Genomic DNA, 14508 nt, shown 5'->3' with positions numbered 1-14508 from the left:
AGTGTTCTGTTCATTGTCATGTGTTTTTCCCCTCTTGTCATTTACCGAGTCGTCTTTTATCACTATCGTGTCGTGCCATTTATTTATTTTTTTCTATTATTATTATTATTATGTGGTGTAATTTGGACTACTAGCTATAAATATCCAATTGTTTCCAAAAAAAGTGACTTTCTTGAACGTATTCCTCAATCACACACCGACATACATACTTCACGGGTTGACCGGCATAACTTTTAACTGTGTCTTCAAACCTCATAGAGGGACGATGGATAACCGTAAAGGGGATCCCGCGCCTCTGTTGACCGTAAAAGCGGGGGTTTGTGACAATATATCATGCCTCTCCCCACACCCCTCTTGAGTGAATAAACTTGTGCAGAAAGCACACTCTGACATGCCAAATAAAAGAACTGATGACAATACGACAAAAGTATGCTTCCCAAACTCGAATGTCTATGTCAAACATCTAAAAAGCATAATGCCAACGTAGCATATTTTTATTCCCAGCTCTCAAGGGTATATAGTAAGGAGAGGGTAGAAAGAAATAGTTTTTGAAGCACACCAAGCAAACTGAACAGGGGTTGGAAGCAGGCCTCGGTGTACTAGCCAACATTTCAACAAGAGGACTTGTCTTCGTTTGGGCAAGAGTACAGACCCCCATGAGTAAAGACACCGAAATAAAGAAACATTTTTAGTAACACCCACAAACAAAGCCTTGGCACCCTCAGGTGGACATATCAAACAGTGTTGGAACGGTTTCATCGTAATCAGCGGGTGAAGAAGTTACTTTAGTTCTTTCTCTTGTGAGCGTTTTTTTGCGTGGCTTGTGCATTTTCTCTGTTCCTGCACTTTCAGAATGGAGTGTCTCAAGTGCTGCTGCGAACCTGAAATACACAACACAGGCATGCGAGAACAAAAGAAAAAAATTAATTTTTCAAACTTTATTTCATCAAATTACACAATCATTTTTGAATGATTGGAAAAAAAAAAAGGCTATGCTTCTAACTAAAACTGTTCTAATGCAGACATATTTGTAACCCATTGCGTATTCTGCAAAACCAAAACTGCTAACTAACAGTTTCGGTTCCCGCATATCGAAAAATATTAGTTTATTATCAAAATTGTTTCTAAGCATATATGTCTATTTTTGTTTGCATTTAACAACAAAAGCGTTCACAAGAGGGACGCATGACATTTAGGCCACGTAGGTGGAGTACACTAGAGCGTTCCTGCACGAATTGAAGAATCTGCAGACTACCTATTCGATGTCTTGTGTACTTCTAAGACTTCACCTCATTGTTTACGCACTTTAACTACAAGAGGAAGGTGAAAGCTTGTTTGAAAGCCTCCTTCACAGGTGATTACCAGCACATCAGAAAATCTAAATGGCTGCGACATTGCAACTAGCATGAAAAAAAGGCAAGGGACAGCGACAATAAGGTACCGACGGGACCGACATGCTGTCCCGTCGGTACCTTATTGTCGCTGTCCCTTGCCTTTTTTTCATGCTAGTTGCAATGTCGCAGCCATTTACAAAAACGCACCAACTAGCCCAACTGCCTTCTTTGATCAGAAAATCCTCCCGATTGTCATGATGCTGCAAGAAATGCAAGTAAAAAAATCGAGCAGCTGCACGATCGAATGAAAGTAAAGAGAAGACTAGGGAGGACCTGAGCTACAGATTTAGTTGATTTTAGTCCTCCTGCTGTATCAAATCTATTTTGCCGTTCTTCTCAAAACTCAGTTTTCTGTCATTCCAGCTGACGCGAACATAGGTAACATTTTTTCCCCCAAATATCTAATTTAATGAAACTTTGCATGCTTATTCTTCATATATTAGGCTGTGCAAAGAACCATGAAAAATAAAATCGTACAATAACTTGTTGCATTTGTTTTAAAATTATTCCTTACTGAACACCACTGTTCTTAATAATTATGATTTTATAGAAAGACTACTGATGATATTGTAATTATTTTGGTCCATTGCACGGTGACGAGGTATATAAGAGCTATAAAAGCTTGCGTGAGATGCATATTTAGTTCGTTCATTCATTCATTTATTGCACACTGTAAGCCTGAATGACAGGCTTTAGGCAGGAGTTGGGGGTACAGAGGAATACACTTCACAAGAATACAATGTACATTCAGTCATGCGAAGGACGACAACGAAAAGAACATATATCACACGCACAGAGCAAAAATAAAGCGAAGCACAAACACCATGATATGACAGTGTGAAGCACCGCTATCTATCACGGAATGCATTACAAAAAGGAGATAGCGTCAACACTCAACCACATTTGCAGGTAGGTCATTCCAAATACGGATAGTTTATAGAAAAAATGAGGCTTTGAACACTTCTATTCTGTACAAAAAAATCACTCACCTTCGTTGAATTAAAAATGGGGTTTTTGATAATAAAGGGGAAAAAAAATTTTTTTATGTATTAGAACACGCTGATTAGAATACGAAAAGTCAACCTTCAGTATAAATCACTAATTTTCTCTTTTTATTTACTTTTTTCCTGAAAAATGGCCTCATATTATAAGTTTATATTACACACAAAGACATAATCAAACAGAAAAATAAGCCAAGTTGTTTATAGTAATACAACAAGGGGATACCTTTGTATCCGCTTCCAATTTTCTAACATCTTTTCATTTGCCTGTTGCGTCAGGAACTTGAGGTACTGAAATCAAAACATTAATGCATCAGTAAGTGCAATCTGAAATATTTACAACACAACAGAGGATGCAGTCGACCCGGATACAGTGGAAACCACATACAACGTAACCGTTTATAGTGCGGGACCGATCATAACGTGGTTTTTGCCAGTCACAAGTCTGCCTCCCACAGGACTCAATGTAAAGACATACCATTTATGCAGTCGCACAAAGCGAAATACCGGTTATAGTTCAGTTTTGAAATCCGCTCGGTGAAATCGCAGAGCAGCAAGTGCACTTCCCTGCGCTGCACCAGTTTCTCTGCGTGGAATAGCACATTGCACAACATCTTTAGGACATGACACAAGCACTCGCACTGCTCGTTTCCTCTCCTTGAGTCTCGACTAGTTTCTCTCGTTTTGTGCAAGATTGCGCAACAGCCACCCTTTTCGATGCTATGGGCTGCGACAACACCGCACTACCAGTAAATGGAGATTCTCCTCCAACAGCCTCGCCGCAAGGCTTGTCTTGGAATGCATCAAATTCTTTGTGGGAATGAAAAGAGCCAAGGATGATTTGGCATACCGCGTGCGGAGCAACTGCAGAGGTTAATGCGACCACTTTCGCGAAACTGGGCATGCACTGATAACAAACGCATATGCAGTTCCGCAGAGGCGAGCGCGGTAGTTTCCGCAGTCACGCTGCGCACAGTATGCTAAACCTAACCTAAGTGTACAGTGGACTTAGTGGATTGCTTTTTTTGACAGATTAATAAGCCGTTTTTGAAAGGGAAGCTACCTATCTGGCATGTATTTCTGACCTGAATGTTTTGGTTATAGTGCAGTACAGCTTATAGTGTGTATTTTTGCGGCCCCCGCCACCTCCGTTATAAGCGGTCTACAGCCCATGTATACATATACTCGACAGCATCGGGTCGAGTCAGCGTCAAGTAAGCGAGATCAGCCTTACTCAACCCACTTGGCGTCTACATGAACTCATTTCTAGCGAGTAAGTATAGCAGCGGCGCCTAGCATCGAGATTCAATGTTATTGAGCGAGCTTTCTGCTCGTGTTTGACTTCGTTGCCTTTTACTATCGAGAGCTTCAATTATTATCTTTTATCGCTGATGAGATCCAGAAAGCATTCAACTTCGCTGACACTCTTAGCTGTGCCGAAAACTTCTCGATCCCAGAGTTCTCCATAACTCGACTCTCTGGCTCAACAGCATCTAACATGCTTTTAGACAAGCGGGTCAAGATAGTTAACTCGACCCGCTCTGCCACTTATTTTACTAGACCCGACTGCATGTACATGAGCCCGACAACTAGTATTTTACTTGACAGGCTTACTCCACCCAACACTGTCGAGATTATGCATACAGAACTTATGTTGTATGTCGAATGCCAAGGGGATTTAGGACTTGTTCTATATTTTGATTATTTGATAGATAAATGACAGGTACCCTTCTTTACAATCCAGAAGCATGAATACATTGCAGCCATGCTAGTAACGCTTTTCTGGCAAAAATGTGCACTGGAACATGTCAACCACTCACTATGCAGCATATCATAACTTCCTTGCAGCATTGTGGAAGCTAGAGATCTCAACCAAACCTGAGAGTGTGTTAAGCGAGTTCTCCTGCACTTTGTCGTCTGCTTTTCGGCTGCTCATGGCATACACAGATATGGTTGGGAACGAATATAGACGCTGTTTACATACTGAACACTAAAAGAAAAAAATTAGGCAACTGAAAAGAGCAGCTTGCACGTCACATCTGTCAGCTCATCGCATCAAGCAGCATTTGCAGCATCGAGGCGATGCTGCCAAGAAGGGGGGGCAATGACACATGCCATTCATAGACGACGAAGATTTGAACCGGCGATTCGGAGAAGACGACGAAGCAAAACGGTGCTCCGCTTTCGTGCTGCCCTGACTGGCTGTTGGTGTTCTTCGGTGTCAGAGTGCCAGAGCGCCTTCTGTGTAACGTTACGTTCCAATATTACACTATTTGTCACATCTGCACTATTAGTCCAGCATATGCTAATAGAGAGGCAATAATAATTTAAGATAATTATAATTTAAGATAAGAAGATAATTTGCATATTCAATGCTGCCAATAATTTGACTGTATCCAAAATGAACTGTACACTGTCATTCTAAGCTGTAAGTGACTCAGCACAATGGAAGTACTAACCACTGGCGTAACAAGGACGTTTCCTTTGTCAGAAAGGGGCACCTCCATCGACAGCGTTGTCCGAATAGCCTGCAATACAAAATTCACTATCATCTTTTTAAGAAATAATGAGGAGAAAAAAAATTAACCAAGCCTACATCAATGAATCACCACTTTTCTTGTTGACGAGAAGACTACTTTCAATAAAAACAAAGCTCTTAAAGGCTAGTAAAAAAGAGTGAAAAATGAAAGGCAGGTATAGGCACCACCGGCCATTTCCACAAGCACGGATGTCAGCTGATATTGATTGGTTGCACAGAAAAAAAATATATAGAAAAGGAAAGATTATGCACCTCATTATTATGCAACTTCTGCCCGAATATTGTTGTGCACTTTCACTGCATAGCGAAGGTGAAAACAAAAATTAGATGCCAAAAGTTAAAGACAACTCATGACACTCAATGTTGTTGCCCAAGAAAAAGTACACCAAAGCATCCTTTGCTGCCAAAAAAATGCCAAAAAATGCGTAAAAAATACCAAGAAAATGCCAAAAAATTCCAAAAGAATTTCGAAAAGTCTAAATATTGCATTTTACTAAAAACAAAGCTCGAAAAATTTGCCTCAGTATCCTTCAAGCTGTTAGGGATTTCTGAGCTCTGTAATGACGCCATCAGATACTTACGACATGGACCTTGCCTGTCTTGCTCAGCATGATGCCAGAATTGCGACAACCAGCCCCTATGCTCAAGGCCAGCTGTGAACACAAGACAGTGCAAGTCACTTATAAACTGGGTGGAAGAGAAAGTTTTTTTCAGAAACACTAATTTGACTTGGACAGCTGCCTTAATTGAAACTGCTGCTTTGGCGAGTCGGCGCGTAATGATTTCAAAAATATTATAGCATAAACAGCACACACACAACCTCGGGCACTAAAAATTGCAAAATGTGAAGTGTTCCACTGTAGTGGTATATACCCCATCCATATCTTGTCGAAAGTTTTGTCTCAGCCAAACTGGACAGCTGGTCAGGAACCATTTAGGTGAGAATGCCCTATAATGAGAAAATGTAGAAGAAGGGTATGCACATTTGGTTGCACATGTCATTAAGTGTAAAGGATGTATGGCTTAGCTTGAAGGGTCATAAGTTCTTTGCAAGAGTACAGACAATGCAACAGCCTGTCACATAAACGGGGCTGGGAAGCGAATGCGTTAGCATCCTGTCTGTACCTCTGTGGCTGAAATTGACTCTCTGGAAGCATCTAGCTGTTAAAAGTATGAAAATAAAAACTGACTTACTGAGTTATCCTTCTGCCTTCCTGAGCATGCAGTCTACTAGTTGGCTCGGTCATAAATCTTTGCTATGCACTGTTCCCATTTTTTTTTTTTTTTCCAAAACTATTCAAGCTATGTAAGATGTCTTTCGCCAACGAAAACCATGACAACGCACACACATGTGCATATATGCATGACGTTCCTGTGGTTGTGCTTTGCAAATCATAACTCACTTGAGTGGAGCACCAAATAGTACTAACTATGCTAACAACTATACATATTGAACCAGTAAAATCAAGCTATGGTATGTGAGGCTTAGAATTCCAAGGTCAACACGTGCGCTATATGAGAGATGACATTAGTGAACAGCTCCAGGTTAGTCATGACAGGGTAAGTCAGCTATGCATGCCATGAAGATCTGTTACAGAGCATTCAGTACACAAACAAAATTTACGGAAGGTACTTAAGGCTACGAACGCGGTGGCTGCGTTTCAATGGAGGCGAAATGAAGAGGCGTCTGTGTGTTGTGCGATGTGTTAAAGATCCCCAGGTGGTCAAAATTACTCCGTAGCCCTCCACTACGGCTTCTCTTTCTTTCTTTCCACTTTCACTCCCACCTTCCTCCCTTCCTTTATAGTGCAGTTCAGGTGTCCACAGAAACAAGTGTGCGAGATACTGCGCCTTTCCTTCCTGTGAAGCAATTATTATTATTATTATTATTAAGATTGCTTACGTGCTGTGAATGCAAAATCCTTATAGATTAGGCATTGGATTAAGAGATGATTTGCTTTGGTTTATGGGGTTTAACGTCCCAAAAGGGCTCAGGCTACGAGAGACACCACAGTGAAGGGTTCCGGAAATTTCAACCACTTGAGGTTTTTCAACATGCACTGACATCGCACAGCACATGGGCACCTTACTTTTCGCCTTCATTGAAAAGCTACCTCTCGCGGCCAGGGTTCGATCCCACATCCTTGGGCACAGCAGTCGAGAGCCCTAGCCACCGTGCCTCAATGGTAGGTGTTAAGAGGTAATTAAGGGGTAGATTATGGTGGGTTAGTAGTAGTAGCACATGTATAAGCTTCAATGACTATCTATAGAACCACTTCAACCATGCCACACTTCCAATGACATCACGCCAATTTTTCAGGATCACTTTCTCTGAATGCTGCCATCAGGTTCAATTGCTAATGGGTAATATAAGGCTTTCACCTCAATAAAGATGCAGTGACTACTTCAGTAATGAAGATATCACAATGTGAAGCTACATAAAATATTAACAAATTCACTTGTGAGACGTTACACAGACATTTGCAGCCTCAATTTCTAGGCTATGAATCAGGTACAAGGCTATACTACAACACAATGACTGCAATAGAGCAGTAAAGCACAATAGTGTGGGAACAGTAGAGTTAAAATACCAGAGCACACAGTGACTAGAAATAGAAGCTAAAGCATTGAAGTGTTCATATTAGAAAACAAAGAACGCAATTAAAGAGTATGACTGCGGAGACCAAACAACTAGATGATGCTGGATGGAAACTCACTCAACAATCAAAATGATCAAATACTGTAATTCTCTATGCCCATGCATGCACTTTTAAAGCGGTAGCGTTAAGGAGCTCGTGTCGCAGAAAAGCCGGTGTCGTCGGCGGCGTTGGCTGTGAGCAATAAATCCCGGCATGCACTTCATAAATAAAAAGCAACTTCCAAGATGGGCTGGGTGGGAATCGAACCAGGGTCTCCGGAGTGTGAGACGGAGACGCGACCACTCAGCCACGAGTTTTTTTTTATTCTTTTTCAGTAACAAAAAACCTTTATTTACACATATATGTACAAGGCTGCAACTCAACCTATAGCCGAGTGCATTGATTGCTTCTCGTGTTAACGTCGGCCATGGTAACGTGAGGGGAGATTGAGCACAATAGAGAATTATGTCGAGAGGTCTGGAAATAAAGGGCAGAAAAAATGTAACATATAAGCCTAAAATTCGCCATTGTAGGTCAAAAAGAACCCCCCCCCCCCCCAACAAAAAAAAAAAAAAAAAAAAAAAAAACACTTGGGCAACGCTGCGTGAAGCATCAGCGGCACCCAAACCGTTCGTACTGGCGTGTCTTGAAGACCATCACAGCGCGTCAGCCTCGCTGTAGTTCCTCCCGCAGGCTTTCGTCGGTGCCAGAGGACTCTAGTGCACTCACTGTCCACTCTGTTTTCTCCAATAGGTGCCGCCACGCTGGTTTCGGCCAACGCACACACTCCACCACATCCACGCGCGCACGCCAGAGGGCATGCAACGCAAGCACAATCACAATGTCTCGAAGCTCTGGACGATCACAAGACGCGTAGAGACACAAGAGCCCTGGCCATGTGACTTCCAAATCAGTGGCGAAAAATCCCCGTACTTCGGCCCAGAAAATGTGCGCCGTGTTACATTCCATAAAGACATGTTGAGCGGTCTCCCGTCGACCACACAGGAGACAGTTTGCGCCCCATGGTAGGAAGAAACCCTGCTCTTTCTGACGAGCTTTCACGGGCAGAACTCCCGTGTGGAAACGGAAGAAGAAATCCTTGGAGCCTGTTGGAACGGGCAGCCTCCTGAGTCGCTTGAGGACATCAGTCTTGCCCACCCCTATGGGTGGTTGTCGATATACTGGAGGTTGCAGAAATTGTGCCAGCAAGTCCCAGTAAAGCTTTCTCGGCTTTACTGCGAGCAGGTACTCCCACGAAAAAAGCCCTTGCAGCAGCGCCAGGGACTGCGCTACCTCTTTGTAGAAGGCTGTGGCTCTCATGCCGTGACCTATTGGCTTAGTTGTGGCCAACCAAGGGGCCAAGTGCGCCGAGCCTAGATACTGCGTGGCCGCGCGAAGAAAATTATCCTTTTGGCCTCGAAAGAAAATGAGCCTTTGGACTACAAGTTTAAGTTCTATGTTCACTAAGCCCAGTCCGCCTCGCTCCATGCTCCAGAAGAGATTGCTTCGGCGCATGGGCTCTGCAGTAGAGCGCCAGACGAAGACTGCCCATGATCTGTGTAGCCTGCCCACGGAGCCCCTGTCAATTGTGGTCACTCTGGCAGAGTATAGTACCGCCGGGTAAACCACCGCGTTGCATACGTAGGCTCTCGTGAACATGGCTATGTGTCTCGGCCGCCATGGGTCTAGCTTCCTTTCAGCGGCAACTAGTTTGGGTTGCCACCTGTTCATGATCGCTTTGCTAATATCTAGATTAACGCCTAGATATTCATCAATTTTTCCCGTCCATTCTACTCCAAAGAGTTGGCGGGGCTTCCCTCTCCAGTCTCCCAACCAGGCGCCTTGCGATTTTTTAAAATTTAGTTCGGCTCCAGAAAATCGACAGAAGGAGTTTGCCAATCGAATCACCTCCCCCACTTGTTGTTGGGATGTGCAAATGAAGGCTGCATCGTCCGCGTATGCGAGGACGCGCAGTTCTTGGCCGCCGAGATCTAGACCCTTGATGGTTTTAGACCCAAGTACCATGTGACATAGAGGTTCCAGATACAAGGCGAAGAGAACGGGCGACATCGGACACCCTTGTCGTACTGATCTATTCACCTGTATCGGCGCGCCTGGTATACCGTTAAGGACGATTGCAGTACTAATTTCAGTGTAACAAATTTTGAGCCAATCTATAATGTCGTCACCTACCTCGCACTGCTCAAGGAGAGAAAAGAGGAAAGCCCGGTCAACCTGATCAAACGCCTTCCTCAAATCGATCTGGAGAATGGCCAAAGGAAGGAGCCCTACATCCGCAGCCTCGCGGACCGTCCTCATGCGGTGTAAGTTGGTGTTTATGGAGCGCCCTTTGAAGCCGCATGTTTGATGCTCCCCCACCACGGTGCTGAGGGCGGTCTCGAGTCGACGAGCGAGAGCTCTAGCCAGAATCTTATAGTCCGTGGCAAGTAGACTGATTGGCCTGAAATCTGCTACGTCGGGGGTTGATTCGGGGGAAGGTTTCTTAGGAATGAGGACTAAATTACTGCGCCGCATAGAAGGAGGGAGAAGTTTTCGTTTCCTTATATCCTCGAACACCTCAGCTAGTATTGGGCTGAGTTCATTTCTAAAACATTGGTAAAATTCGGCTGTTATGCCGTCCGGTCCGAGTGATTTATTCTTTGGGAGTTTTGCGATTACGCGATCTATCTCGTCCGCAGTCAATGAGGAGTTTGTTGCCTCCCTAATCTCCTGAGGAACTTTGGGCAGTTCGCTCAAGACTTCGGATGGCATGGGATCCAGCGGTTTTCCGGCCTGGAAAAGCTTGCGATAGTAGTCATCGAAGGCCTGCGCCACTTCACCATGCCCTCGCGCAGCGGTGCCGCTGTTAATAACCTCCCGTATAGTAACCCGTGCAGCCTGCTCCCGTTCAAAGGCACAAAAGAGTTTTGATGGCTGCGCCTCGTACTGCACTCTTTGCTCCCGACTGCGGACGAGTGCGCCCCAATAACGCCTTTCTAGTTCTGATCGAAGTTCCTCTTTAACTTTCCGAATGTCATCAGAAAATTCTCCCGGCATCTCTTCGTTGGCCTCGACAAGGCCCTGAAGGGTGCCTGTGAGGTGCCGGATTTTAGCTTTGGCGGATGCGGCAATTTTTGTTCCGATCTCTGTGGCAATGGTTTTGACCTTTGTTTTAAATAACTCCCACTCTTCGATGCTTGAAAGCGGTACAAAAGCGCTTCTAGTGAATGCGGTGTTGCCTTAGAAATGTGTAGAACGTTATACTGCAGTGTATATCGGTAATTATGAGCATGTTACTTACAGAAGTCGCAGTTACACGAGTAGCGAAGTATGTTTCCGCTACATTTCTTCTGCGCTCTGCGCACATGCAGAGCCATCTTGCGGCAAACACAGAAGAACCCCTCCTCGCAATGTGCAGTGCTGCCCCGACACGTGGCGCGCCACTCGCCCCTGACGTTTCGCCGTGCACCCTCACGGGTTGTAGAATCAAGCGTCTTTCCTTTCTTTAGATCACTATCTTCGCTCACCCGCTTCTCTCCTTCAGGCCGCGCGGGTACTGGTGCGAGGATGCCCCAATACCCTTGCGTTTAATAAGTTTTCTCGCTCTCTCCCCTTCCAACATCCAGCGTGCGTCACTCGAACAGTGGTGTTTAGGCGACGCGGCTCCTCTTTCCGCTCACAGCGCGATTGCTAGGTGCAGCGTCTGATGCCGGACGCCTCTGACGTGATCGCTGCGCCGTAGCGCTTCTGCTGGGAAAGCGTCCCCTGCGATGTGTGCCGAGCTGCTTCCGAGGAATCATGCTTCTGCGTGGTGCTCAGAAGTGTTGAGTATGAAAACTATGTCTTTGTGTGACTCAAGAGCATACCGAGCGAATGAGTGGGCGGTGCGAACGAGGTGCAATAACGCTATCGCGTTCCACTCTTGAAGGCGAAGCTTAAGCGTCCTCCAAATTTTCTTTCAATTTTACAGTGAAAAAAAAAAAAAAAAAAAGCATATTTCTGATATGTTTCAGCAAAGACTACTTAATTGTACTTACAAGTTTCTGTGCTGCTTTTAAAGTGTGGCATCGAACATGAAGGATGAACGGCTCAAACTTGAGCGTTACAGATTGTCTTGAATGCTGCACAGCTTCGTCCTAAAGCAAAAATAAAAGAAAAAGAATAATTTTTGTACAGAAAGACCGACACCTTTGCAGCAATTAACCGGCCGACAAAAGGAAATTGCTTGATACTTCATAGCAGTGGCTTAGAAACATCGCAGTTATAATACTACCATACATAGACTTCATGACCACAGAATGTTCCTTTCTGCTGTCTTACCAGTTCATCTTCATTAAGAAGATCATGTGTGACAAGATGCCACTGACATCCTTCCTTTAGTGTGGGCTTCTTGCCATCAGACTGTAATAAAAAAAAAAAAAAAAAGAAGAAAGCAAAATACATATTCCTGGTTACGGTAAACAATACTTATGGCAGGAAGCCACATACTTTTGATGCTCATTTGTTCGTCACTACGTAACTTGCATACTGCAGGCATCGCCCACAAGCATCTCATGTAGCCAAATTTAATTAAGAGTGCGATTAAGCTGTACTAGAGAAATGCGAATAATTTTCACCTCAAAAGCTCGCCGCTAGTGCTTACAAAAGACCACAATTTTCCAAGATCTTTATATTCACTTACAACTGTTGTATAGTTCCAACCTGTGACGGCGGTATGCAAATGCGCGTCAAGCGGTGTTCTACCATCTCTACATTAGTACATTTATCCCTTAAGAGCGACTACAAAACGGCAACTTTTTTGTCCTTTATGTATTTGCTGCACGATCTGCTGCACGATTGAGATCGTGGTGTTCGTGCTGACGAACAGTCTAGTGGTTATTCACGTCTGTAACATTGACAAGTACCCTTCGCAACGGCAGGACTAGACTTACTTCAGGGCCTGAAAAAACAATGGTTCTCCCTGAACACGAGCTTGTTGTGTAGTACTGTGGCAACGAGTTCAATTGATTGGCGACATCAACGATCCTGGAATCAATGGTCCCCTTCCGGCTTGCATCGGCACCTTCAAGCCGCTCTTGCTTTTCTTTCGCAAATGCATCCATTACTGGCGAACAAGGAGAAGCTACGACAGTAGCAGTGCATAGTGACTATGGACCATTTTCAACAGTTAAACGAGAGCATGCAACCTACACTACGACGACATTCCAAACACGTATTAACACACGTGTTGTTTTGTTTACATTCCATGACCCGCGGTCTACGATTGGCTAAAAGCCGTGCTGCCGAAGTGCTGTCCGTCGGTCAAAGCCGCAACTCGTGGTCTGCTACACCAGCTACACCAGCGTAGTTGTCGTTGATCTGCGACACCGTAGTTCGCTGATACAGTGGAGCGCGAACACAAGGAGCACGGTGACAAAGAGCTTATAAATAAATATGTAATTATACACGAAAGGAATAGACAGACATCACAATTAGTGCCTCTGTGATGTGTGCGTCTCATTATTTGTCCGCGTTTACTCGCATATGCGCTCCTTACACATGCACCAACATTAAAGAATGCTACGGCGCTAATTTTATTCGCTGTTAGCTACAGCTGTACAGCTAAAAATTGAATGTTCCTGACCATCCTGTTCCTGTGCAGTTCCTGTGCTTTGCTTACTAAAAAAGATTTAAAGAAATGCTAAATTGTAATTGTTTCCTCACTGCTCCAATTGCGTTTTCCCAAATAAAATCAGGATCGCCAAATTTTGCGTTTTGCTTGTTATACAGAATGCTAATCCGATGATAAATGATTGAATGTGAAAGAACAGCTGTCTGGACCCGATCAAGCCTTAACTGCTGAGATCATCCGCAAGCAGAAAGGCTTGAGGTGCTGGAGGGAGAATTTTTTTTTTTTTTTTGAAGAAATTTCAGACACTTCCTGTATAGTAGCGTCTTGCGCAAAAAGAGGGCCGGGTCGAAATTACTCCGGAGCCCTCCACTACGCCCACTTTTTGCCTTTACGCGCTTTCACTCCCATCTTCCTTTCCCTTAACGGCGAGGTTCAGGTGTCCACAGAACAAGTGTGACAGGCACTGCGCCTTTCCTTTCCTATAAACCAATTATCATTAAATTACCGAGACGCACGGGCGAAGTGCACAGAGGTGGGCGTTGCTTGGGAGTTCATACGGCTCGCTTTCGCGAAGCCTAAAGCGCAAAAAATACGTGAGAGACACAGGACCTTGCAATTAAATTTTATTTGGAGCACAGAAGGTATACAGAAGAAAGCGTACCAAAAAAAAAAAAGTGCACATGTATATATGGCACCTATATGCGTGAAGCATGATGGTTCATGCATAGGATATCTGTGCACCATATGGCGTCCTCCGAGCTAGGCAGTGCGAAGAATGTCTGAGTAGGCTGCATGAAAATGTTGCATAGTTATTGCTTACATTCATCAGAGCACTGGTAAAGATTACCTGTTTTCAGCTCACCAGCAATTCACGGTGCCACCGGTGTGCCTAAATAGGTTTTGGAGGAGCATTGATGGAAAGCCAGGAGAGACAGACAGGTGCAACCGTTTGAAAGGAAACATTACGGATTCTTAACAAATGTATCCACAATCGCAGTGTGTGCAGTCTACACTATCAGTTCTTGTTTTTGACCTTCTCCATGGCAATAAATGCTTAATTTCTGCCACGAAGCACTTGCTGGTAAAGCATGCATTCATTTTTGTGCTAGTATTTAAAACCAAATAACTGCCACAATAATAAAGAAATAAGCTGCCACAAAATGTGAAGGCTGCTCCTCAGTTTTGTGTTGTACAGAACAGTTCAATGGCATCATACTAAGCAAGATTTAAGACGCGATCGCCCACACAATTGTGGATTAATTCTGAAATTGTCACCATTTTAAAAAATACCATAAAAAATTCCGCAGGCTTTTTATGAATGCTT

At 44.0% G+C, this 14508-nt stretch overlaps 1 protein-coding gene across 1 annotated transcript; it reads right to left on the bottom strand.

The window, feature by feature from the left end:
• Positions 1 to 482: 482 nt before the first annotated feature.
• LOC146186025 (tRNA wybutosine-synthesizing protein 3 homolog) lies at positions 483 to 12841 on the bottom strand. The gene is made up of 7 exons (XM_084606956.1): positions 12505 to 12841; positions 11894 to 11974; positions 11611 to 11709; positions 5516 to 5587; positions 4855 to 4923; positions 2622 to 2686; positions 483 to 881 (listed from the first exon to the last, which is right to left on the bottom strand). Exons 1-7 carry the CDS (start codon positions 12673 to 12675, stop codon positions 722 to 724), a joined length of 717 nt encoding a protein of 238 aa, XP_084463082.1. The 5' UTR covers positions 12676 to 12841; the 3' UTR covers positions 483 to 721.
• Between the last annotated feature and the right edge of the window lie 1667 nt (positions 12842 to 14508).

This window comes from Amblyomma maculatum, chromosome 6 (assembly GCF_055883805.1).
Source record: "Amblyomma maculatum isolate TAMU_Amacu chromosome 6, ASM5588380v1, whole genome shotgun sequence".
Classification (NCBI taxonomy): domain Eukaryota; kingdom Metazoa; phylum Arthropoda; class Arachnida; order Ixodida; family Ixodidae; genus Amblyomma; species Amblyomma maculatum.
The sequence above is the reverse complement of the archived record's forward strand: the minus strand, read 5'-3'. Positions and strand labels throughout refer to the sequence as shown.

Bases quoted from the DNA above. Each gene is read 5' to 3' on its own strand.
- LOC146186025 (XM_084606956.1), bottom strand. From the start codon at position 12,675: ATGGATGCATTTGCGAAAGAAAAGCAAGAGCGGCTTGAAGGTGCCGAT. The intron at 11,975-12,504 runs GTAAGTCTAGTC...TTTTTATTACAG, and splicing joins TTGTTTTTTCAGGCCCTGAA to TCTGATGGCAAGAAGCCCAC. The intron at 882-2,621 runs GTATCCCCTTGT...TGTGTATTTCAG, and splicing joins AATTGGAAGCGGATACAAAG to GTTCGCAGCAGCACTTGAGA.